The sequence below is a fragment of the Thermoascus crustaceus genome, assembly GCF_041956765.1.
Source record: "Thermoascus crustaceus strain CBS 181.67 unplaced genomic scaffold VTN00scaffold_2, whole genome shotgun sequence".
Taxonomy (NCBI): domain Eukaryota; kingdom Fungi; phylum Ascomycota; class Eurotiomycetes; order Eurotiales; family Thermoascaceae; genus Thermoascus; species Thermoascus crustaceus.
In genome coordinates, this window is record NW_027192528.1 from 3,288,597 (window position 1) to 3,309,701 (window position 21,105).

The 21,105-nt window shown below is 49.3% G+C and overlaps 6 protein-coding genes across 6 annotated transcripts; 3 read left to right on the forward strand and 3 right to left on the reverse strand.

Annotated features, from left to right (window-relative positions):
- Positions 1 to 674: 674 nt before the first annotated feature.
- Positions 675 to 1,338, reverse strand: VTN00DRAFT_4709 (uncharacterized protein; the record flags this gene model as incomplete). The annotated part of the gene is made up of 3 exons (XM_069431161.1): positions 675 to 758; positions 975 to 1,080; positions 1,169 to 1,338. 3 exons carry the CDS (start codon positions 1,336 to 1,338, stop codon positions 675 to 677), a joined length of 360 nt encoding a protein of 119 aa, XP_069290224.1.
- Positions 1,339 to 1,806: 468 nt separating this feature from the next.
- On the reverse strand, positions 1,807 to 7,790 carry VTN00DRAFT_4710 (uncharacterized protein; the record flags this gene model as incomplete). Its single annotated transcript, XM_069431163.1, has 7 exons — positions 1,807 to 3,066; positions 3,119 to 4,593; positions 4,648 to 4,880; positions 4,943 to 7,221; positions 7,290 to 7,439; positions 7,498 to 7,622; positions 7,700 to 7,790. The coding sequence occupies 7 exons, from the start codon at positions 7,788 to 7,790 to the stop codon at positions 1,807 to 1,809; spliced, it is 5,613 nt and encodes a 1,870-aa protein (XP_069290225.1).
- Positions 7,791 to 8,188: 398 nt separating this feature from the next.
- Positions 8,189 to 10,355, forward strand: VTN00DRAFT_4711 (uncharacterized protein; the record flags this gene model as incomplete). Its single annotated transcript, XM_069431164.1, has 5 exons — positions 8,189 to 8,798; positions 8,854 to 9,716; positions 9,785 to 9,966; positions 10,048 to 10,282; positions 10,347 to 10,355. 5 exons carry the CDS (start codon positions 8,189 to 8,191, stop codon positions 10,353 to 10,355), a joined length of 1,899 nt encoding a protein of 632 aa, XP_069290226.1.
- A 520-nt stretch (positions 10,356 to 10,875) lies between these two features.
- On the reverse strand, positions 10,876 to 15,933 carry VTN00DRAFT_4712 (uncharacterized protein; the record flags this gene model as incomplete). The annotated part of the gene is made up of 5 exons (XM_069431165.1): positions 10,876 to 11,162; positions 11,217 to 11,513; positions 11,573 to 11,651; positions 11,703 to 15,457; positions 15,522 to 15,933. The coding sequence occupies 5 exons, from the start codon at positions 15,931 to 15,933 to the stop codon at positions 10,876 to 10,878; spliced, it is 4,830 nt and encodes a 1,609-aa protein (XP_069290227.1).
- A 426-nt stretch (positions 15,934 to 16,359) lies between these two features.
- Positions 16,360 to 18,486, forward strand: VTN00DRAFT_4713 (uncharacterized protein; the record flags this gene model as incomplete). Its single annotated transcript, XM_069431166.1, has 3 exons — positions 16,360 to 16,807; positions 16,873 to 17,018; positions 17,074 to 18,486. The coding sequence occupies 3 exons, from the start codon at positions 16,360 to 16,362 to the stop codon at positions 18,484 to 18,486; spliced, it is 2,007 nt and encodes a 668-aa protein (XP_069290228.1).
- Positions 18,487 to 19,166: 680 nt separating this feature from the next.
- VTN00DRAFT_4714 (uncharacterized protein) lies at positions 19,167 to 21,054 on the forward strand (the record flags this gene model as incomplete). Its single annotated transcript, XM_069431167.1, has 9 exons — positions 19,167 to 19,212; positions 19,308 to 19,543; positions 19,652 to 19,896; positions 19,966 to 20,051; positions 20,102 to 20,266; positions 20,321 to 20,341; positions 20,398 to 20,536; positions 20,587 to 20,683; positions 20,743 to 21,054. 9 exons carry the CDS (start codon positions 19,167 to 19,169, stop codon positions 21,052 to 21,054), a joined length of 1,347 nt encoding a protein of 448 aa, XP_069290229.1.
- Between the last annotated feature and the right edge of the window lie 51 nt (positions 21,055 to 21,105).

Sequence of the window (21,105 nt, forward strand, 5' to 3'; positions counted from 1 at the left end):
CTGCCTTGATTGATGTTATTCTCAGTTATTCATGGCGGTGCACTACGGAGCTTGTAGGTCCATTACAAAAATGTAGGTCCATTACAAAAATGCCTATGCAAGGGAGCAAAGCTGATAAAGAACTAACCTGCAGCTGATCCGTGCCATCGACAACAGAGTCTTCCCAAGACAGGCATCGATTTATCTCCGCAAGCAAGAGTCTATCGAGGCCAAGCGTCGCCTAACACGTACGACACTCGTAACATCCCAGGCGCATACAACAAATCCATGAGACCCATCATTCCTCACACATCCGATCTTCAGATGTACTCGTTAACTTCTTTCCCTCGTCAGATAAAACCTTATAGGGTATGTATGCATTTCCAAGGGACCGACGACCCTAGAACAGCCACACTAATAAGACACGTTACGACATAAGTAGAAGGAAGTTCCGGAGGTTAGATAGATATAGATCTGGTATCAAGGAGATGTGCGAGGCTCCTCCTGTTCCTCCTGTCCCTTGCTGACGCCCCTGCTTGCTATGCTAAAACCAACCAACCGAACACACGAGGAAGAAATAATAATGTGAATAGAAAAGATGCCAGTGGGAGCTCGGTCGAACACGCAGTGATATATATATATATATATGAAGGAAAGAAAAAGAAGCGTCAATTGCCACTCATTTATTGATTATTTCATTTCTTCTTCTGCAGTTGATCCACCTTCCCCTCTAGTTCCGTGATGTATGAGTTGAGTCGTTGCGTCGCTGCTTGTAGGGCCTGTATTAATTAAACCAGTCAGCCCAATCTGATCGATATCGATCCAGAACCGTATGTTTTCCCAAACGCAGACGGAGAAGTCAATGGTGGCAATGGTATGTATGTATGTATGGGTGTAAATGGAAAGAAGGTATGTGTATGTGTAAGTACGTGTTCCGCGGGACTCGGAGTGTCATGAGCAGTATGGTGATGGCAACGGCGCGGTAATAAACGTACATAGATATCCTCCGTCAACATCTCATTCGACACTTTGTATTCCTCGAGGATGTAGTAATAGACCGACGCGGCCGCGACGACGGAACCAAAGAGGAAGCCGAACACTCTGCAGGAAAGAATGGAAACATTAGCTTGATTTGTTCTACTACGGAGAGAAGACAAAAAAATCGAAATAAAAGACTATGTTAACTAACCCTCCTCGCCACGCGCCGATCGGTTTCCGCGCAGGCAACGTCGAGCCCGCGCCGTTGTTCAGCAGTGTGGTCGATGCGGAGAAAGCTCGCGCTCGCGAAGTCGCCGGCTGGAAACGCGCGGAGAGCGCGGAGGAGCGCGTGAGGATGCTGGTGGCGGTACGGGGGAGCATCGTTGGGTAATAGGCGGAGAGATACGGGTGTGTGGTACAAGTAATGCTCAAGACATGAAATAGAAATAAAAGACGCCCTCGCTGTGCAAGGGATCTGCAGATGGAGGATGGAGGGGCAGCAGGTGTCGGAGTGCAAACGGTCATGCATGTCATGAGCCTTGGCGGGGATCGATCGGCGTCGCTGCAAAGCGAGCGGCCTGCACGAATGGGGTAGTCCGTCACTCCAGACACTACTGTTCAACTGAGGAAAGATATCGGTCAATACATGAAGATCATGGATTGTAAATTTTCTTCCTACAGGGGGAATATACACTGGAAATATCAAATTAGAATACTCAGCAACCTCAGACCATAAATAAATGATCGAACTTCGATAGCATATGTGGGTATACTTCCGTTGTATCCGAATACACGAGTGCAATACAATACACGCTGCAGCTAGGTACATACAAACCCAATGGTATACAATCAATTCGCCATCGTGCTCTCGTTGAACAAGTCCGCCAACAGATCATCCTTGCACGCCTCCCGGTCCGGAACGCCCATGCTATATGTACTCTCGAAAGCGTGGATGCTGAGCCGATCAAAAAAGGGCCTCAACACCCGATCTACGATTTCATCCTTTGCGGTCTCCCGGATCTGGTCCGAGATGAGCCAAGGTCTCTTCAGCCCCTGCGCACCCGCTTCGTTGATCTCTCCACCTAATGTAGGAGACGATGCCGCTCCCAGGCGCTGGGACACTTCGTCAGCTAGAGCAACGGGCTCCCAGCGACCAGGGGGGTAGATCGCATCGATGGTATCCGTCACGAATAGCCACTCCTGGAGCTGGAAATCATCAGGAGCCGTGAGAAGCAGCGTGTCGAGAAGCTTGCAAGCTTGCAGTAGTGAATATGGATTGTAGAGCTCTGACTGCGGGCTCTGGGAGACAGAGCAGATGGCTTCTTGTAGTTCCGTGTTTATCAACGGCCAGAAAGGAGCCAGGTGTGTCGTAGAAGTCTTCAAGATGAGCGACCGGAGAACCATGAATATCTCCGCTCTCGTCGCCGACGAAGGAGACGATACACTGGTAGCCGCGAGGAGGTCCTCAATCTTCTGTAATAGAGCGGAAAGCTCTCCCACAAAATGGTCATCATCTGCAGAAAGAATTAGGAACGCAATTCTTCGGAGATTCAGCTGCGCTTTCCGGTCAGCCTCAAGCCGAGCAGCAGATGCGCCAACGCCAAACATTATCCCGGCCGTAGTCGGAGAACTTAGCCGGCCCAGCAATTCTGACAACCGGTCCTTGTCCACTAGCACCCACTGCCGAAGGAGGCCCATCCAGCCGTTTTTCACAAGATCCATTTGGGAACTGAAAAATCGTGCGTCGCCAAATGCATCCGCTATGTCCTTTCTCCACAACTTAGACGCGGCAGGAGCCTTTGACATCTGCTGAAGCAGAACCAATACGTTCCTGTTTATACTGCTCGGAAACAGTCGTGAACGGAGCAATGGCCCTATTACGTTGGTCGACACGTTTGTCATGGCAGAAGCAATGCGGTCAGATTCGCCCAAGGTCGTGATAATGGCAGGCATTGACGCAGCTAGTATGCTGAGCACATCATCCGGCCCTACCTGCGGTGCCGAAGAGCTGTCATTATCTAAGGAGGACCGGCCTGATAAGACTGAATCCTGGGGGAATCCCATGGGCTTGCTCGTGAAAATCGCGGTGAGAAGTCGCAGCAGCAAATCCTGCGAGAATGTCAGCATAGGCAGAAGTTTCACAAGACAAGTAGACACATACACCAAGCTCCTTTCTCATTCGTCGATCCTCACCAAAGTTGGTATTTTCCATCTTCGCCCCTAAAATGGATGCGAATTCAACCAGGCGGGGAAGTATTTGTCGATGAGGGAAAGGGTTGGCAAGCACATCCCGCAGGAAAGTCATACAGTCTGTCCATATCTCATCCAGCACATCGTCATCGAGAGATCTAGCATAGGCTACCAAGAAGGCAGCCAAGTCAGCCTCCGTGATGTTGGTCGCCATAGCCGATTTTCGACTTGGTTCAAGCGCGGCAGGGTTTGTGCGGCTATATATTGAATTGAAGATTGCAGGAATAGTAATTTTCGGTCGAGATCCATCTAGAGTGTGAAGCAAGTTGAAGATGAGTGTTGAGGTACCTGCCTCAGAAACGCCCGCCTTGCTCCACATCTCAACCAGAGTTTCAAGGCACTCCAGAGCCTCAGCAGTAAAAAGATGCTCAAGAATCCGACGCGATCGGTTTCTCATTCTCAATGATGTATATTGAAATGATGCTACAGATTCCGTATCTTGGGATGTGCTGTTTCGACCAGCAGCGCCCCAAGACCAGATAGAGAAGCACAGGCGGACTGCGTCTTGGAAGCAGAGCAACACAGTAAGCCTGTTATTTGCAGCAGCACTGCGCGTCTGGTTCCCCTCTGAGGTGAAGACCCCCGATACCATGTTCCCGAAGAAGCCTTGAGGTTGGTCAGGGCTCTTGCCAGACATTACATTTGATTCCTCTAGGAGAAGACGCTCATGGGCAGTTGCTATGCACGTTTCCAGGCCTGTGAGTAGAGCAACCGTGACGTATTCAGAACGATCCTCAGACCAATTCTCAGTCTTCTTGAACACCAATTGAAGGTCGTTGTAAGAGGCCCGTATCTCTTTGCTGAAACACTCCACCAGATTCAGAAGTATCTGGAATATCGTCCCAGAATATAGTGGGAGACATTCACAGAGCAAAAGGATCCACTTTTCTATTATTCCACGCGAGTGCGGAGAACTAATTCCTTTCAATAGGCAGTCCAGGAGTGGCGGAGGTGGCTGCGGGAAGACAGGTGCCAACTGCACCTTGTCCACTTTGTCCGTGCTCAACGACAACAGAGACGTGCTTGTAAGAGTCTCTCGAGAACCTGCTCGTCGATGTTTTGAGTTAGAAGGTGCTACAGGCTGTACCGATGGAGGAAATCGAATTTTCAATGCTGCAAGGAGTGTGTCTATGACGGCTCCCTGAACGACAGCGCTGCCTTGGTCAAGCGCAAGAGACAGTCGTTCTATAAGGACTATGTCCACATCAGACTCAAGGATTTGTTCAGCTCCAAGTCCCAGAAGAAGCTGCCGCATCACGAAGAGCACTGTTTGCTGCAACTTTGCCTCCTCGGGGCTTATATGCCTCACGGCCGGTTCTCGTCGTCCAATTACTTTAAGTGAAGCTTGAAGAATCGCAGATTGGATACTTTTCTGTTCCGTGTTATCTGTAATACGAGATGTGAGTGTTGAGAATATCGCTCTGCGGAGGCATGGCTTACCTTCAGGTGATGAAGGATCCTGGTGTTTTTCAACCGGGGACACCGAATGAGTGAGAAGTGCAACCCATCCGTTATGAGAAAGAGCGGAGAGCACGTTGGAAATTGTTCGGAACAAATAGTGGCACTCCTTGAAATCATCAGAGGATATAGAAACATTGTCATCTGTCTCACTGCGACCTCCTGCTCCACGCGAGAAGAGTTTGTCGAGCCTCGTCATGACTATGCGGAAGACCCTGCACAGAATATTAGCTACCAGGAAGAGTCAAAACCGCTTTGAATCACTGGAACGACTTACTTGGGAATGGACGGTAAGTCTTGAAGCCATTCGTGCACACTCTGCGAAGCCTCATTGAGGCCCTGTGAAAGCAAATCTAGTACGATGAAAAGTGGGCGCTCGAGCATCGAAGATTGGTACAATAATCGATCTTGACCCGAGGCCTTTCCACCGGCAGATTGTCCTTCAGCAATTCGCATTGAAGGAGGTTCGTAGATCCCGTGGTGGCTATGGTTCCACAAAACAAAGAACTTTTCAGCTTGATCTCCCGTGGTGACATGAGATGATTCAGATGACGAGTCAATCATCAAAGACGTTATAGAAGCTTCAACAAGATGGTCGAAGCATGATGTCGAGTGTAAGAGCCAGAGACAACGGACCGCCTCGACGTGAAATTTAGGACTCGAAGGCGATAAGAATTTCCATAGATGTTGTACAAGGATAGGGACCAGATCACTAATCTGTTCGTGCGAGATGTAGAAGCCAGGCGTCTGAATAGAGAATAAGCTGGTCGCTGCGGATGTTATGGATGAGATAACTGAAAAGGCGGGCGTGGTCAACTCAATTTCACCAGTACGGAGACGGCTATGGAGAGCTGAATATAATTTCCCATCTCGTAGTATCCGAGATTTTGGAGTCTTCTTCAGCAGGGCTGTGAAAATATTTAACCCGTCTTTGATGGAAAGATTATCGTCGCGACCTTCCAGCGCCGATAAGACTAGTCGGTGGCTTTCGCGAAGAATCAGCTCACCCATAATCTTAGGGGGAAATGGAAAGGGTGGGAGATCAAGACTGTCTTTGCTTTGATCATAGAAGTGGTGAATCTTCCTTAATATATCACTCCCGCTCATTTCCGCGGGCGTAGTTTGACCGGTCATCGATTTCTCCGCAGCAGCCTTCCTCAAAAATGCTCTTTCAGAGAGCAACCCAACTAAAAGGTTCATAGCTTTCATCAGCTGGTTAGATGCTGCTTTTCTGTTATCAGAAATTCCAGAGTCCTTCCCCGTTAATGACAGGTCACCCATCTTCACGAGAATGGACAAGATCAGTAATGGAACATGAATGAGCAGCATCTCTTCTTCTCGCACGTTAAAATTGGCAAGAATGAAGTTTGCAAGCCTCAAATTGTTCAATATCTTCTCAATATCGGCGTCGATGTCAGCCAGGTTCGCATCAACCAAACAAAGGAGTTCGGAAAATATTAAGCTGCTTTCAACACCATCGAAGAATGCGCTTGCGCTCCGGAAAACTTCGTCGAACTCGCTTCTTGAAGCTACAGTTTCGAAGTGTTGAACGCTTCGCATGATGGCAAGAAAGACAGCAGGAACAACAGACCCGCCAACTTCCCAACGGTCCATCAAAGATAGCGAGATGCGGAACGGCCGCGTCCTCTCAGAAGGGGTTTTCGGGTTGTTTTGGACCATTTTTAGCAAGCCCTGAACCAGTGGCTTCAATCCAAATCGATTGAAGTATTGCGATTGTGAGTACTCCTGAGTGTCAGCCACGGGTGCCTGTAATTTCTCGGAAGGTGATTTGGCAGATTCAAAAGACTGTCGATCATTTGTAACGCTTGCTGGATCAGGACCCAGGAACCAAGCCCATAACCTCCTATTTAGACTCATGTCTCTCCTCGTGACAACCCCTGCTGCAGCAACGACCAGCGTCTCGCGGTCATCTTCCGTAATATGGGATTGCAGAATTGGGGAATGTAAAGGCAGATGCGTCACCAACAAATCCAGAAAATTGCGCTGGACAAGAAGTTGGTCATCAGAAAGGCCGGTTGCAAAACAGCGGATAAGTAACCCAGGCTCCGGCGAAATCACGGAATTAGCTGCGACCATCAGGTTTTCTGGGATCTTATGATGACCGTTTTGCTCCGACAGTATCACCTTATTGTCAATCATACCCAGCTTTGGGAGATGGCGATTTAGATAAGCCAAGACACCCAGACGCCTGCTTGGATTGGTAATTGACGCGAGAAACAGACATTGCCAGAAGTATTCACCGCTAGTGTCAGCATCGATACTAGGGCGTCGTGTGCTCATCTGTCCGGACACATCGCGAAATTTATTGATGATTCGTAGCGTAGTCTCAAAATCATCACTTGTCTCCTCCTCGAGCCCTGGCAACAAAGCCAAAATGATAGCCTTCAGAGCTGGTCTGATAGCCCAAGGTTCCAGATCTGTGAGATAGTTATCTACAAGGGACAGAAACAGCGGGCGCACGGACAGGGAGGCGAAGGTCAGGGTAGGCGCAATTCCAGGCAAGTACAGGGAGAGGTCGTGGGAGAGACCCTCAGGCTAATTGGAGAACACCGCTGATTAGCTAAAAAATACCATTAAGAATTTTTGATTCTGATATAGCCTACCTTTATCAATGCAAATATGTATGTGTACACCTCAAGCGCCTTCTGGTGGACGCCCGACGGTAACGAGGGGTTCAGACATTGCGCCAGTCTCTTCGCAACAATCGCCTTATGTGGTACTATGGGCAGGTCCGGGGGGTGAGACTGAAGGGCCTACAATGGCATGGAATCAGCGCGCTACTCCGAGCCATAGAACTGGATATTGTCCCACCTTCAGCAGGCGACTGAGGAAAGAGATATAGTCGGCCCATTCCTGCAACGCGGTATCAAATAACGAGAGCGCGCGCTCAACACCGGAGGCATAGCGGCGGTAGTTCTTGTCCTTTTTCAATGACTCTACGTAGAAGGGAAGAACGTTAGCTATTGTACTTCGCCTTGCGCAAGGGTCTTGGGCATTGAAGGTGACCGCGAACCTTCCTTTCCTCGAACTCGAGGTCGACTCAAAGAGCTCTCCGAGCTTGTGGGGGAGTTTGACCTGGGAAAGGCGCTAGGATCAAAACTCATGGTGCTAATGTCGAACTTTGAAACGAGGACAAGGCTGTAGGCTGCTCTTCATCATATCTTGAGCATCTACTTCGTCCTGTCCGGATGCGGTGGTGGGTAAGCGTGCAAGGGAGGAGAAGGCCACGCAGATGTTTTGTGTCCGCCTGTAGCTCCGACATGGAGCTACTCCGACCGAGCTACCTACGTCAATGCAGCCCCGCGGCCATCTCTTTTTCGCATTTCCTTTGACATGCGCCAAGTCGCTTGCCTTGTTATGAGGCAATGAGAAACACGCGCGATACTTGCAAACTCCATGTCTTATCTCGTCTCCGTTAATAGGATGCTATATGTTCTGCGAGTCTCATGACCTAGACCAGCTGCTCCGGTAGTAGCGTCCATGCGCGGGATAAGATAGAGAGATGGATTCCCAGGAACAAGGGCTGGACTCCGCCACACATACGGAGACGGACGCAGATGTTAATGTCTCTGAGCCTCTTCAAGATGCCAGATCTGCGAATTCCAGCTCCAGGAGTCGCAGTCTGAGTTCGGAAGGGCCGCGGCCGCCATCACCTCGGCCGCCTACCATCAAGCTGCTGGAAGATGACGAAACTGGCTCTTCTCGAAACATGCGACAGGCTTTACAGTCCAAAGCAACCACTGCTGTGTCTTTGACAGATATCAGTAACCCGACGCACTTTGACGGATCCAACGAAAGCTACACTACAGCTGCTGGTCGTAGTCTGCCAGTACCGGGAAGAGGATTGAGGGCGAAGGCCAGCCTCAGCCAGTTGGTAGGCACTAGAGGAAGCGAAACGGATACTGCTAGCATAAGAAGCTATGTCCCATACGCGTGGGCAGGTGACGTGGAGAGCATATTTGACGACTTCATTCCGACTGAACCGGGTAGCGACCAGCATGAGAAAATAGGAATTCTAAGTCTACCAGAGTTCCAGGCTGACGATGTGGATGATGATTTCGCGAGTGAGTTTGAACCGATTGGTGAGCTGGAAGCAGATGGAAAAAACGAGGGTACGTTTCACTCAGCAAAGGCGAATCTGGAGGTTTGATAACTGACAGAAGGCAGAATTACTTCTCGAAAAATGGAAGGCAAAGCGGAAACATTATCTTATTCTCTCTGCTGCTGGTAAACCCATCTGGACGAGACATGGCGATGGGGGTCTGATATCCGGCTACATCGGTATTATCCAAACAATTATCTCTTTCTATCAGGACTCAGAAGATCCGTTGAGAAGCTTTTCCGCGGGAGAAACAAAATTCGTCATTCTAACTCGAGGACCACTATACCTTGTCGCGATCAGTCGAATTCTAGAAAGCGATACCCAACTCAAGCTCCAACTGGAGGCGTTGTATATGCAGATTCTGTCGACTCTGACTCTTCCGACACTAACGCATTTGTTCTCTGTTCGACCATCTACCGACTTGAAGCGGCCTTTACAGGGTACCGAGACCCTCATTTCGTCATTGGCCGATAGTTTCACAAGAGGGTCACCATCTACCCTGCTTTCCGCACTGGAATGCCTTATAATCCGCAAATCACATCGTCAGATTATCAGCAATGCACTCCTAAGAACTAGAAGCGACAAACTGCTATACGGACTGGTCGTCGCGGGGGGACGACTTGTAAGCGTTGTGCGTCCGAAGAAGCACTCGCTACATCCTGGCGACTTGCAGCTGTTATTTAACATGATTTTCGAAGCAGAGGGAGTCAAAGCTGGCGGTGGTGAGAGCTGGATCCCAGTCTGCCTACCCGGTTTTAATAGTAGTGGATATCTCTATATGTACGTCAGTTTCCTCGATCTTCGTGACGAGAGCAACACTGTCGCCGACGATACTACGACGAAGGACGAGTCAGTTGCAATTATCTTGATAAGCACCGACAAGGAGGCCTTTTTTGATTTACAGGGAACGCGAAATGCTCTTGTCGAGGTATGGAAGGCATCTACTAGACTACTACCACCGCGCAGTGGAACCTCAGGACTGACTTCCGGCCATAGCAACTGGAGAACAGTGGCAGCATAAAGGTTATCAAAGAAGCAATAGAAAATGGTCGACCGTCCACAACTGATATCGTCCCCGGGACAGTCCTACGCCACTTCCTGTATAAATCAAAAGCAAACGTGCAGTACACAATGCCTTCATACGATCCGGATTTCTCATCAATCTCGCTACGCCGAAGGTATGTTACAAAATCCGGAAGTTTCTCCATTACCAATACCAACCGTAACAGAATACTAATCCGCCCGTAAAAATATTGCAGACTTATTTCAACATACAACAGCCTCCACGCCAGTGTGCACGCCAAACACACCCACGTCAAGGTGCACTACAATGTCTCACGAACCGCAAGCTCATTCGCTTGGGTGACGCCCATCTTCGAGCTATACTGCGTGGCGCCCGCGAATACAAACCGAAACGCACTCTCTCAGAGTGCAGGTAAAATCGCCCAGTGGGCGCAGCGCGAAGAAGAGAGACTGTTTATCATTGGTGGCGCGGTGAGTATTACCAGAAAGAGAAACCCAGCTCTTATTAAAACAATTTTTGCTGATAATCTAGCAGGTTTTCTGAATAGATTCATACTTGTTTGTTCCTACTGGGCGTAAGAGGCGGACTAGATTAATATCTTTTTTCTTCATACACAGCCAATGTATCATTAGAATTATTCTTCTGTAAAATCGTTACTTAATGAGTCGGAGAGCGTCTTGCGCTTTCATCTATATACAATACATTGTTATATAGGCAGGATTTGAATTGCATACATCTTATTCTTGAATGAGAGGCGTGAAAACAGCTAAGATTGCTACCGAATGCGGCAGCATTCCCTTTTTAACCCTCCTTTCAGGAACCCGGAAATCATAGTACAGGACAACTGTCTCCATGATATTTTGTTGTCATCAGATAATAATAATCATACGACCAATTTATCTATAAAGATCTAAAAAGAAACGCCACCCAATGTAACATCATTATAGCAACCGACATTCCGCCGGGATACCTTTTTTTTCCCCAGTTATCGCAAACAAACAAGAGGAGAAAAGGACCAGATCTAGGCAGGCGAGCCACCTGTCTCACTCACTATAGCCACGATTTAACCCGGCATCATCTCAATACGTGGCTTTGAATCCTTCGAAGCGGCACCGGAACTTTTCTTGGACGAGGAGTATGCCTGACCACCGTCATTTCCAGTCGTTGTTCGAGTCCCCGATGACTTCCTCTTTGAGCTTGTACCTGCAGTCTTCTTTCGCCAAGTTCGTTTGCCGGTTCGACGTTGTCGACCTTTGGAGCTGGTCGAAGGCGCGGGGCTGGCTCGAGATTCAGACCGGGCATTCGATCGACGACTGGATGTGCTATTTCGTGGAGGCTGGGTTTGGGATGCTAGAGTCGAGGATTAGCATTGGAGTGGACTTGATATAGAGAGAAGAGAATTACTTTGCGTATTAGACACAAGAGGTTTAGATTCAGGCTGGAAATAATGGCTTGTGACAAGGCTGTCGAAGTCCAGATTGGAACCCTCATCCACAAAGAGGTCGTCGTCGCTGTACTCATCACTGCTGCTGCTAATGTTGATGACATTATCGTGATTCGGATCATGAACGACGCCGCTAGCCTCCATTTTCAAGTCCTCATAATGACGCTTTGCATTGCGCACGAGCTTCAAAAACAGGGCCCCGTAACGATCGACTTTATCCGGATCGATGCCGGGAATCGAGAGAAGCTCGGCTTTGTCTTTTTTGTCTGGTGTCAGAAGACTTCACAAATCACAGCTCCATCAGCCCGTCTCTCACCTGTGGGGAATCGTATAGCCATGTCACGTAAGATACTGTCTGGAAATGGTTGATTGCGGAGATTCTTCATCATCATGATCTGTTACAGATGTTAGGAAATTCATACGCTTATTGAATAAGCTCAACTCACATTATGGCACTCCTTCTTTGCACGGTGCATGAAGTCCTCCAAAATCATTTGATGATTCTCGTCCAGACTCTTTAGCTTCTCGTCGTTGGTAATGGGCGGTCCAACGACATAGGATTCACGTGGACGAGACTCGCCGGTTATGCGAATTGGCTCGAAGCCATCGCTGTCTTCACCATCTTCGTCTGTCGGAAATGTCTCCAGAACTGTCCGGTTTCGGTTACGACGGCGCGCTGCTGACTGAATCGGGGATGATACGTTCGTAGACTGGGGGTAATCTTCCGCAGCAGCTCGCACTCCAGTGCGATGGTTTGCCCGTGATGCATTACTCTTACCATTAGGCGACACCCGTACCTGGAGCTTGAGTTGACGCCGTCCATTTTCGAAATCTGCGGCCGTGCGCCCCAGATAAATATACTGTGAAGCGAATCCCCTGCCATTCACAATATTTCTCTCCTTAAAAGCTTCTTCGCTCAATAACCGGTAGAAAAGCCGCTCCACCTCCCCCGGCGCTAAGTCCGAGCCCACCCCGTATTGCGGTAGCCGCTTGTGTTCGTCCTTGATCTTTTTCGTAGTGGCCCCACGGAATATATCCACACAGTACAACAAGGTAACCTTTTCCTTGCGTTTCTCAAGATGACGGACCAGACTCACAGCTGACGCCGCGTACCGCGTGAGATCATGGACCTCGAATACGGAGTCTGACTTGCAATTGTCACAGCAAGCATTGCAGTCTTCTCGGCGGAAAGACTCGTTGAAGTACGCGAGAATCTGGACCCGTCTGCAGTCACTTTTATTTTCGCAAAACTGGATGACGTTTCTCAGCATTTGACGTTGGCGGTCTTTCTGCTCTGGACTGCCTTCTCCTTCGTCTATCATTCGCTTTAAAGCTCCAGTATCCTTATATCCGTAGTAAAGATAGCAGCCCGAGCGCTTACCATCTCGACCCGCGCGTCCAGTCTCCTGATAGTAACCCTCCAAACTCTTCGGCATGGTATGGTGGATGACAAAGCGAACGTCCGGTTTGTCAATTCCCATTCCAAAAGCAATGGTCGCGACTATAACTTGATGTTTGCCAGACTGCCAGTTGCGCTGAACTGTTGATCTTGCTTCTGGATCCATACCAGCGTGGTAATGTGCAGTTTTGATGCCGTATTCCTTCTTAAGCTGCTTCGCAATTTTCTCGCAATCCGATCGAGAAAGACAGTATACTATACCGGACTGATTCTTGTAGGAAGTGGTAATAGTTTCTGCTATGCTCGGAATGACATCCTTTGCCGACTTTTTCTGTCGCACCTCATACGTCAAATTAGGCCGGTTGAAGCTTTGTGAATAGACTTCACAGCCACGCATCCCAAGATTGTGCATAACATCAACTTTAACATTCTCGGTAGCTGTAGCAGTAAGAGCCATCACTGGTACCCCCGGAAACTTGGCTCTGATTTCCCCCAATTCCTTATAGTCGGGTCGAAAGTCATGGCCCCACTGGCTCACGCAGTGAGCTTCATCGATAACGATGCGCGCAAGCTTGTTGCTGCGGTGAAGCTTTTGTAGACTATTAAGAAGTCTCTGGTTTTTGTTTATCATTTCAGGAGTAATATAGAGCAGCTGGATGATCTGGTCCGCTCTGGAGCTGGCGAGGGTTTCGAGTACCCATTTTCGACGCTCAGCATCTACCTCGCCATTGATCACGAATGCTTTGATTTTGAGTTTCTCCAAGTGTGTGACCTGATCCTCCATCAGACTCAGTAGCGGTGATATCACGATGGTGACACCTCGGGTACGACCACTGCTGATAACCGACGGCAGTTGGTAGCAGAGGGACTTTCCGCCTCCAGTGGGCATCAAGACAAACACGTCCTTTCCGCTCAGCGTTGCATTTATCGCCTCGAGTTGGTTAGGCCGAAACCCGCGTAGATGGAAGCAGTCCCTCATGACTGCCTTTACGTCCTTCGACCAGGGATGGGACATCATCGAAGCTTGGTCAACTGATGGTTTCTTTGTCATCGGAACTCGACTTGAATTTCCAGAGGTCTCCGCGAAAACCTTGCGGTTCTGAAGCTGGTGGTTCTCCGTCGATAAGGAGAAACTTCCCTCGAAATTCTCGGCAACCTCAAGCAGTTCGTCATCGTCTGCATCCAAGTCGAACTCATCCATTTCCTCATTAGGAGGTGTGGGTGTACCCATATTCCGCGTGAAAATCTCCTCATCATCATCAATCATAAATTCGTCGTCGTCGAAAGGCCCGGTGTTCACACTTCGTCCGAGACTCGCATTTGTGGGTGCGCGTGTTTGCGTACTCGACGACACATCCCTTCTGGGTTCAACCCGAACCGGTGAAAATGGTACAGTTTGCCTTGTATCGGATGAGGCATCAAACAGACTTCCACCAGCTTGCATACCAGGATTAAACGTGCTCTGGGCGGGCGAGGCCGGAAAATCTGAAGCTGTCGACAAAGGAGGCTCAGTTCGTGGCGCTGGGTTACCATTTTTGCAACCCAGCTGAGCAGGTTTTGTATGTCTGCCAAAAGGCTGAGTGGCCTCGACCAAGACATTCTGTTCCGGTGTTCTCAGAGAGTCCGCTTCAATTGAAGCAAAGATATCTGCCTGCTGCAGGAGAACAGATATTCTTGATTCTATCTCCTGCAACTCCTCGGCAATAGCTTTACTTTCCTGGAGCTCCGCTGTCTTACTCGATGCATCACCTCCTTGCGTGACTGCCCGAATTATCTTTTTCTTCAAGTCATCCTTTTTAGAAGCCGATGCCTGATAGGCAGCTCTTTCTACCTGAAGCTTTTCTATGGCATCGATTCTGGAGATGAGAGCTTTGTTTTGGTTGATCAAGTCAGCAGGCGCCGCCTGACCTTCCATCGCTCGCTGATACACAATCTCAGCGTTTGCAGTAAGACTGCACCTGAGGTTCGCAATGAGCTGATCAATGCATTTTGTCGACAGAGACAAAAACTTCAGCACGCTAGGGTCTGAGCTTTCCTGCGTACTAGAAGAGTTGGAAAAGCTGGAAAGATCGGAAGGTCTGGCCTTTTGCGAAGAACCTGGCCTTTTTGTCGGCGATTCATGTCGCAAATGTGAAGCAAAGGACAGTCCCTCGCTCTTGTTTTTTAGTCTATCTTTCGGTTCATCGACTTTTGGTTCTAGTGAGCCCACAACGTTGGCCTGCGTGGGAGTCCGATGCGCAGATAGATTCGGGTACAGCTCCTCGTGCGAGTCCCACCGAAGAACTCCATCATCATGAGCCCCTTCATCACCTCCTTCTTCGTCCTCAGAGTCTGCAATCGTTCGTTTTAAGCCACGTCGATGTGACGTTGAGCGTTCACTTTCCTCCTTAGCATTATCTGATGGACGAGTTGTTCGTTTCGTAGGGGATTTCTGGGAGCGCGGAGGATTGCGCAATGACTCAATGTCAATGAAATCATCAGCCGTTCTAGTTTTGGCAGGCGAACGAATACGAGGAGAGTTCTTCCTCGGTGACGGGAGATCGGATGTGTATTCGTCGCTCTTCCTTTTCTTCCCTCGTTTCTCGAGAGGTTCTTTACGAGACGCAAAGTCCTCCCTCCATACCCGACGGGGTTCATCAAAGGCTTCAATAGTGCCGGATGAGGAGGTGGGTTGTTCGAAATCGCCTGTCAGGTCAATAGCATCCACGTCGATGACAGATGAGTTGAGGTCCACAGATAAACGGGATGGTGCTTTTCGCGCACTGCGAGTTGGCGAGGGGATAGCTAAGTCATATTTTTTGCCTGTCCGTGTGCAACTGTTGTCAGCTCGGTCAGGTTCTACGAGTTAAAATTAAATTCAACGAACCTTTGGTCGAATTGTGATGCTGTGCATCAGGCTGTTCACTGGAAGGTTCCTTAACAGAGGCGCTTGGGGTCCTTGGGGTACTCGAAGAAGCATTGTTCATGCAACTGAGCATGTGAGACTTATTCGCAGGCTGAGGAGCAAACTGAAGCCTTGCCATATCCGCTTGGGCTGTCACACTATGGCCATCTTCAATAATACTCTCCAGTCCAGTCCCGCCAGGGTTCTGAACCTTGTTTATAGAAGAGCGAGTGGAAGCACTGGCGGGTCGCTCAAATATCGGGGGTAATTGATTGCCTCTCTCAGCAGTTGTACCCTGTTCATCTGTTCGCGTTGGCAGCTCCAGAGGGGGATACAACGAGGGACCACGGTTCAGCAGCCAGGCCAGATGTTGTCCCAAATTATTCCTAGTCATAGATGCGTTTCATGGCACTCATGACTGTGCTCTGCTCACGGACATAGATCTATAGCCTGTGGGCTTTAAAGCAGGATGTAATTCGAGGTATTTTCGCAGTCTTTGGCTTGTCAATATCAATAATACCGGAGGCGATCATGATGAGCAAGATCGACGCGTTCCTGCGCGTATGCACGTGACGCGCGAAGCGCCCGCTCGGCAACGCACAGGCGGTCCCCGCTTGGGACGAACCAAAGCCCCACGGAATACTTTCAAAGGTGGCAGTGGGCGTCATTTCTTTCTCTAGGTGTCGGAAAGTAAAATTTCTGGAGCTAACAGCTATCGGGATCATATCATAACTCTTGCGCTTGCTACTACACCAAATTTTAGAAATCCCAAATAGAAATTCTATTTGCTTTGACTCTCATCTTGTGAATACTACCAAGTATGGGCAACAAGAAAAACAAAAAGTCGGCGGAGAGAAAAGAGCGAATCGCCGCGAAGCAATCCAAAAAGACGGCGCAAAAAGAAAAGAAGGCAAAGGCAAAGGGCAGAGACGTTGACAGTGATGCTGAAGATGTCGACCTCGACGCCGTCCTTGCAGCGTATGCAGAGGAACAGGCGAAATTCCTCAAGGTCACAGAGGTCGTCAGCGGGCCACCCTCTCCGCGCTCCTCTTCCACTTTGATCGCATCCCCATCAAATCGAAATGAACTGCTAGTATTTGGGGGAGAATACTTCGACGGAACAGTTGCCACATTTTACAATAATCTGTTCGTGTATCTGATAGACAGGGGCGAGTGGAGGGAGGTCACCAGTCCCAACAGCCCCCTCCCACGAAGCGGACACGCATGGTGCCGCGGCGGTAATACAGGGGGCGTATATCTATTTGGAGGCAAGTAACTGGATGTCCCTTTTCTGTGGCTGGCCTTCTTGCATTAACACTATTTTCACGGACAGGCGAGTTCTCTTCGCCGAAACAGGGCACTTTCTATCATTACAATGACTTCTGGCATCTAGACCCTGCTACCAGGGAGTGGAGCCGGATAGAAACCAAGAGCAAAGGCCCTCCAGCGAGAAGTGGTCATAGAATGACCTATTTCAAGGTTAGCTGTTACCAAGTGCTTCAGTATCTTGTACCTTCTGTTAACATTGGGACAGAACTATATTATCCTGTTTGGCGGCTTCCAGGATACGTCACAACAGACCAAGTATCTTCAGGACCTGTGGATATATGACTGCCAGAAATTTACTTGGTATAACCCTCCCCTGCCTCCAGGTTCTCAGAAACCTGATGCTCGTTCGTCGTTTTCTTTCCTGCCCCACGAGTCAGGTGCCGTGCTGTACGGTGGATATTCTCGTGTGAAGGCGTCGACAGCGGTTGGAGGGAAGCAGACAAAAGGTGGTCCGCAGCGCATGACTCTCAAACCTGTAGTTCACCAGGATACATGGTTCCTCCGAATTACGCCTCCCGCTTCTGATGCGCCTGCCTCCGCTGGTCCAACTGTGCGCTGGGAACGCAGAAAGAGACCAGCCAATCCACCTAACCCGCCTCGAGCGGGCGCAACAATGGCCTACCACAAGGGCCGAGGCATCATGTTCGGTGGTGTGCATGACGTCGAGCTTAGCGAGGAGGGCATCGATAGCGAGTTCTACGACGCCTTGTTTGCTTGGAACATGGAGAGAAACCGCTTCTTCCAACTAACTTTGCGACGTCCAAGGGCTCAAGGAAAGAAACAAGCTCAGGCCGTGAAGTCCAAGGATAGAAGCAAAGCAGATGAGGAAGAACTTTTGCGAAACCTGGCAGCTCTAGAGGCGAAAGGAGGAATCTCACGTCAGGAAGACGATGATGAGAGGGGGGTGGATATTCCGAAAGTAGAGGAACCAGTGCAGCCGGAGAAACCCTCAATTGTGCGCTTCGAGATGCCACACCCGAGGTTCAACTCCCAGTTAGCAGTCCAAGAAGACACGCTTTTCATCTTTGGCGGGACATTTGAGAGGGGTGACCAAGAATTCACTTTCAACGACATGTACTCTATTGACCTCGTTAAACTTGACGGTGTCAAAGAGATATTCTATAACGAACCCGAGAACTGGAACGTCAAGGAACAGGAAGAGAGCGACGATGAAGAGGATGAAGATGAGGAAGATGAAGACGAGGAGGATGAGGATGCAGAATCTGCAGAGGCTGCCTCGACAGCTCCAACTGATGTAACCGTCCCTTCGATAACCAAGGACATGGAACAGCTTGAAGTGGAGGAACAGGAAACAGAGCCTACAGTGAAGGACCCCAGACCATCTCCACGGCCATTCGAAAGTCTGCGCGACTTCTTCAGCCGAACGACGGAAGAGTGGCAGAACATTCTGCTGGAGATGATGAAAGAGAGAGGCATAACAGCGGAGAAATCGGTCAAGGAACTGCGCAAGGAAGCATTCGAACTTGCGGAAGAGAAGTGGTGGGATAGCAGAGAGGAAATCATGGCTCTTGAAGACGAACAAGAGGCAGCAGGAATCGGCGAAGTGGTTAATATCGCAGATAGAGGCGATAATGTCGGTGGCGCTCGCCGGAGGTAAATTGAACATTCGAGTTCGTGCATATATGTGTTTGCATTACCTATATAAAACCAGGGAATGATACCCAAAACCAATTGCTTTTATAAATATACCTGCTTACCCCGCAATATCATGTAAATACAATTTCCAGTCCATGGTCTTCATTTAAACATTGGCTTCTTCTCCTACCATGCTCCAAGATCTATGTGTAAGTGGAAATTTTCTCAGCTCATATACATCGTCGCTTATCGCGAGAGGATTACTGTGTGAGTGTAGTGTTTGGGGGTCTTGGATTTTTAGAAAGGATCTGCGCATTTATAAAATGTGGAGCATTTGGGTTTTTGATAATAATCTCTTGAGGCACCTAAAAAGAAGTCTTAACAGCCAAAGAACTGACAAAGCTTGACATCGAGTCCATAACCGCAACTGCCAATCGGGATATTAACCGTGGTGTTATCAACAACGTGAAGTTTGCGGGATCTCGACCTGTCAGATCGACCAGATCGGGCTAAATCCGTATTGGACAGCGCATTCCCTCCCGCTGTCAGCTTCCAACAACCAATAATTCAACAAGTGGAGTGTAGAGGAGAGAAGCCCAAAAATTTATCAGAGGAACAGCACTCCAAGATACTCTTGCTTATATAGGAGTAAAACAACCATACAGGATCCGGCATCTCCAACGCTGCTTTTCCAGCGCAAAAATGGCGACCGCGAAACTGATCGACAAGCGGTACCACAATGTCCCAGGTGCGCCCATCATCTCCAGCGCAGCTGTGCAATTCCCCAACGACGCTCTTAGAAGTGCCCGCATCAAATTCAGGGTTATTCTGACGATGGTCCAGGCAAGCTGCGAGTTGCGGAACTCTTCTTCGACGTCCCGGTCGACTACAGAAAGCCGGCCGACGGCAACATCCGCCTCTTCGCTCGGAGTGTCCGCCGTCTGGCAACGCCCGTAGAGCCCGAGAAGGAAGAAAAGCAGCTTCCCTGGCTCGTGTACCTGCAAGGAGGACCTGGGATGGGATGCCGTCCGCCGCAGGATTACGGCTGGGTCGGCACGGTGCTTGACAAGGGGTACCAGGTGGGTTTGATCGTGCTAGGTTCTATTGAACATCTATTCTATTTATATTCCAACCGTTTTCAATGTTTGGGCACTATATATATTCACTTTTTGTTCTTCTGGTTACAGTTACTTCTCCTCGATCAGCGCGGCACTGGCCTCAGCTCTACTATCACCGCTGGCACGCTGGCCCGTCAGGGCAACACGGTGAAGCAGGCGGAGTATCTGAGGCATTTTCGGGCAGACAACATTGTCAGGGACTGCGAAGCCATCCGCAAGTGCCTGACAGAGGACTACCCGGAGGATAAACGTAAATGGAGCGTTATCGGTCAGAGCTTCGGTGGCTTCTGTGCCGTGACCTATCTTTCGAAATTGTGAGTTATCGCTGATCCTGCTCTGTAAGATACGATGGGAAATAAGCTGACATGGGCCTTTTGTGATAGCCCGGAGGGGTTGAGGGAGGTGTTCACAACTGGTGGACTTCCTCCGCTTGTTAACGGACCTGAAGCCGTTTACAGAAAGACTTATGGTATAGGAACCGTCTACAGCCTTCTCGACAAGGTTGCTAACACGGAGCAGAGAAAGTTAAGCAGAGAAACGAGGCTTATTACAATAAATTTCCGGAAGACGCCGAGAGAGTAAAGGCAATTCTCAAATATTTGAGGGACAATAAGGTCACATTGCCCTCTGGTATTCTGTCGCCGGCGCGATTCCAGCAACTTGGAATTTTGTTTGGCATGCATGGTAGGGGTGATATCTTTACATTGGCGTCATTGTCCCGTGTCTAACGCTATGCAGGTGGCCTTGACTCTATTCACGGTATCTCCAGACATCTTCCATCATGGACAGAAATTCAAACTGAACATGGATGACAGACATCGTTCTGCGGGCCTCGAATGATCTGGAGCTCTTCGGCTTTTTGACTCATCCAACTCTCTCTACTATCGATAGCTTCGGCGGGATGGACAACAACGTGATATACGCCCTCCTTCATGAACTGATCTACTGCCAGGGGTGGGTACTGTCCACGAGAGACGAATTCGCAGTACTGATATAGCGATCAGGCAAGCGTCAAACTGGACCGCCGATAGATTGCGCTCAACTTATCCCCAGTTCCAGCTCGAAGCGGATGAGCCACAAGTTTACTTCACCGGAGAGATGGTAAGTTGAACCACTTACAGATGCCTGTGTTTTGGAACTTGACTCACTCCCCGAGGCAGATATACAAAGACATGTTCGAATCATACAATGAGCTCCAGCAGCTTAAGGAGGTAGCGGAAATTCTCGCGACGTATGATGATTGGCCGGCTCTCTATGACAAGGAACAGCTTGCGAAGAATGAAGTGCCCGTCTATGCTGCTACGTACGTGGACGATATGTATGTCCACTTTGATCTTGCCTCCCAAACGGCCGCGAAAATCAAGGGAACCAAGCAATTCATCACGAACATGATGTACCACGATGCCTTGAGAAGCAAATACGACGAGCTTATGAGGCAGCTCTTTGCCCTTAGGGATGATTCGATTGACTAGAGGAGACAGCTCATGTTTGTGACAGGACTAGATCAGGTTCTTGGCGAATGC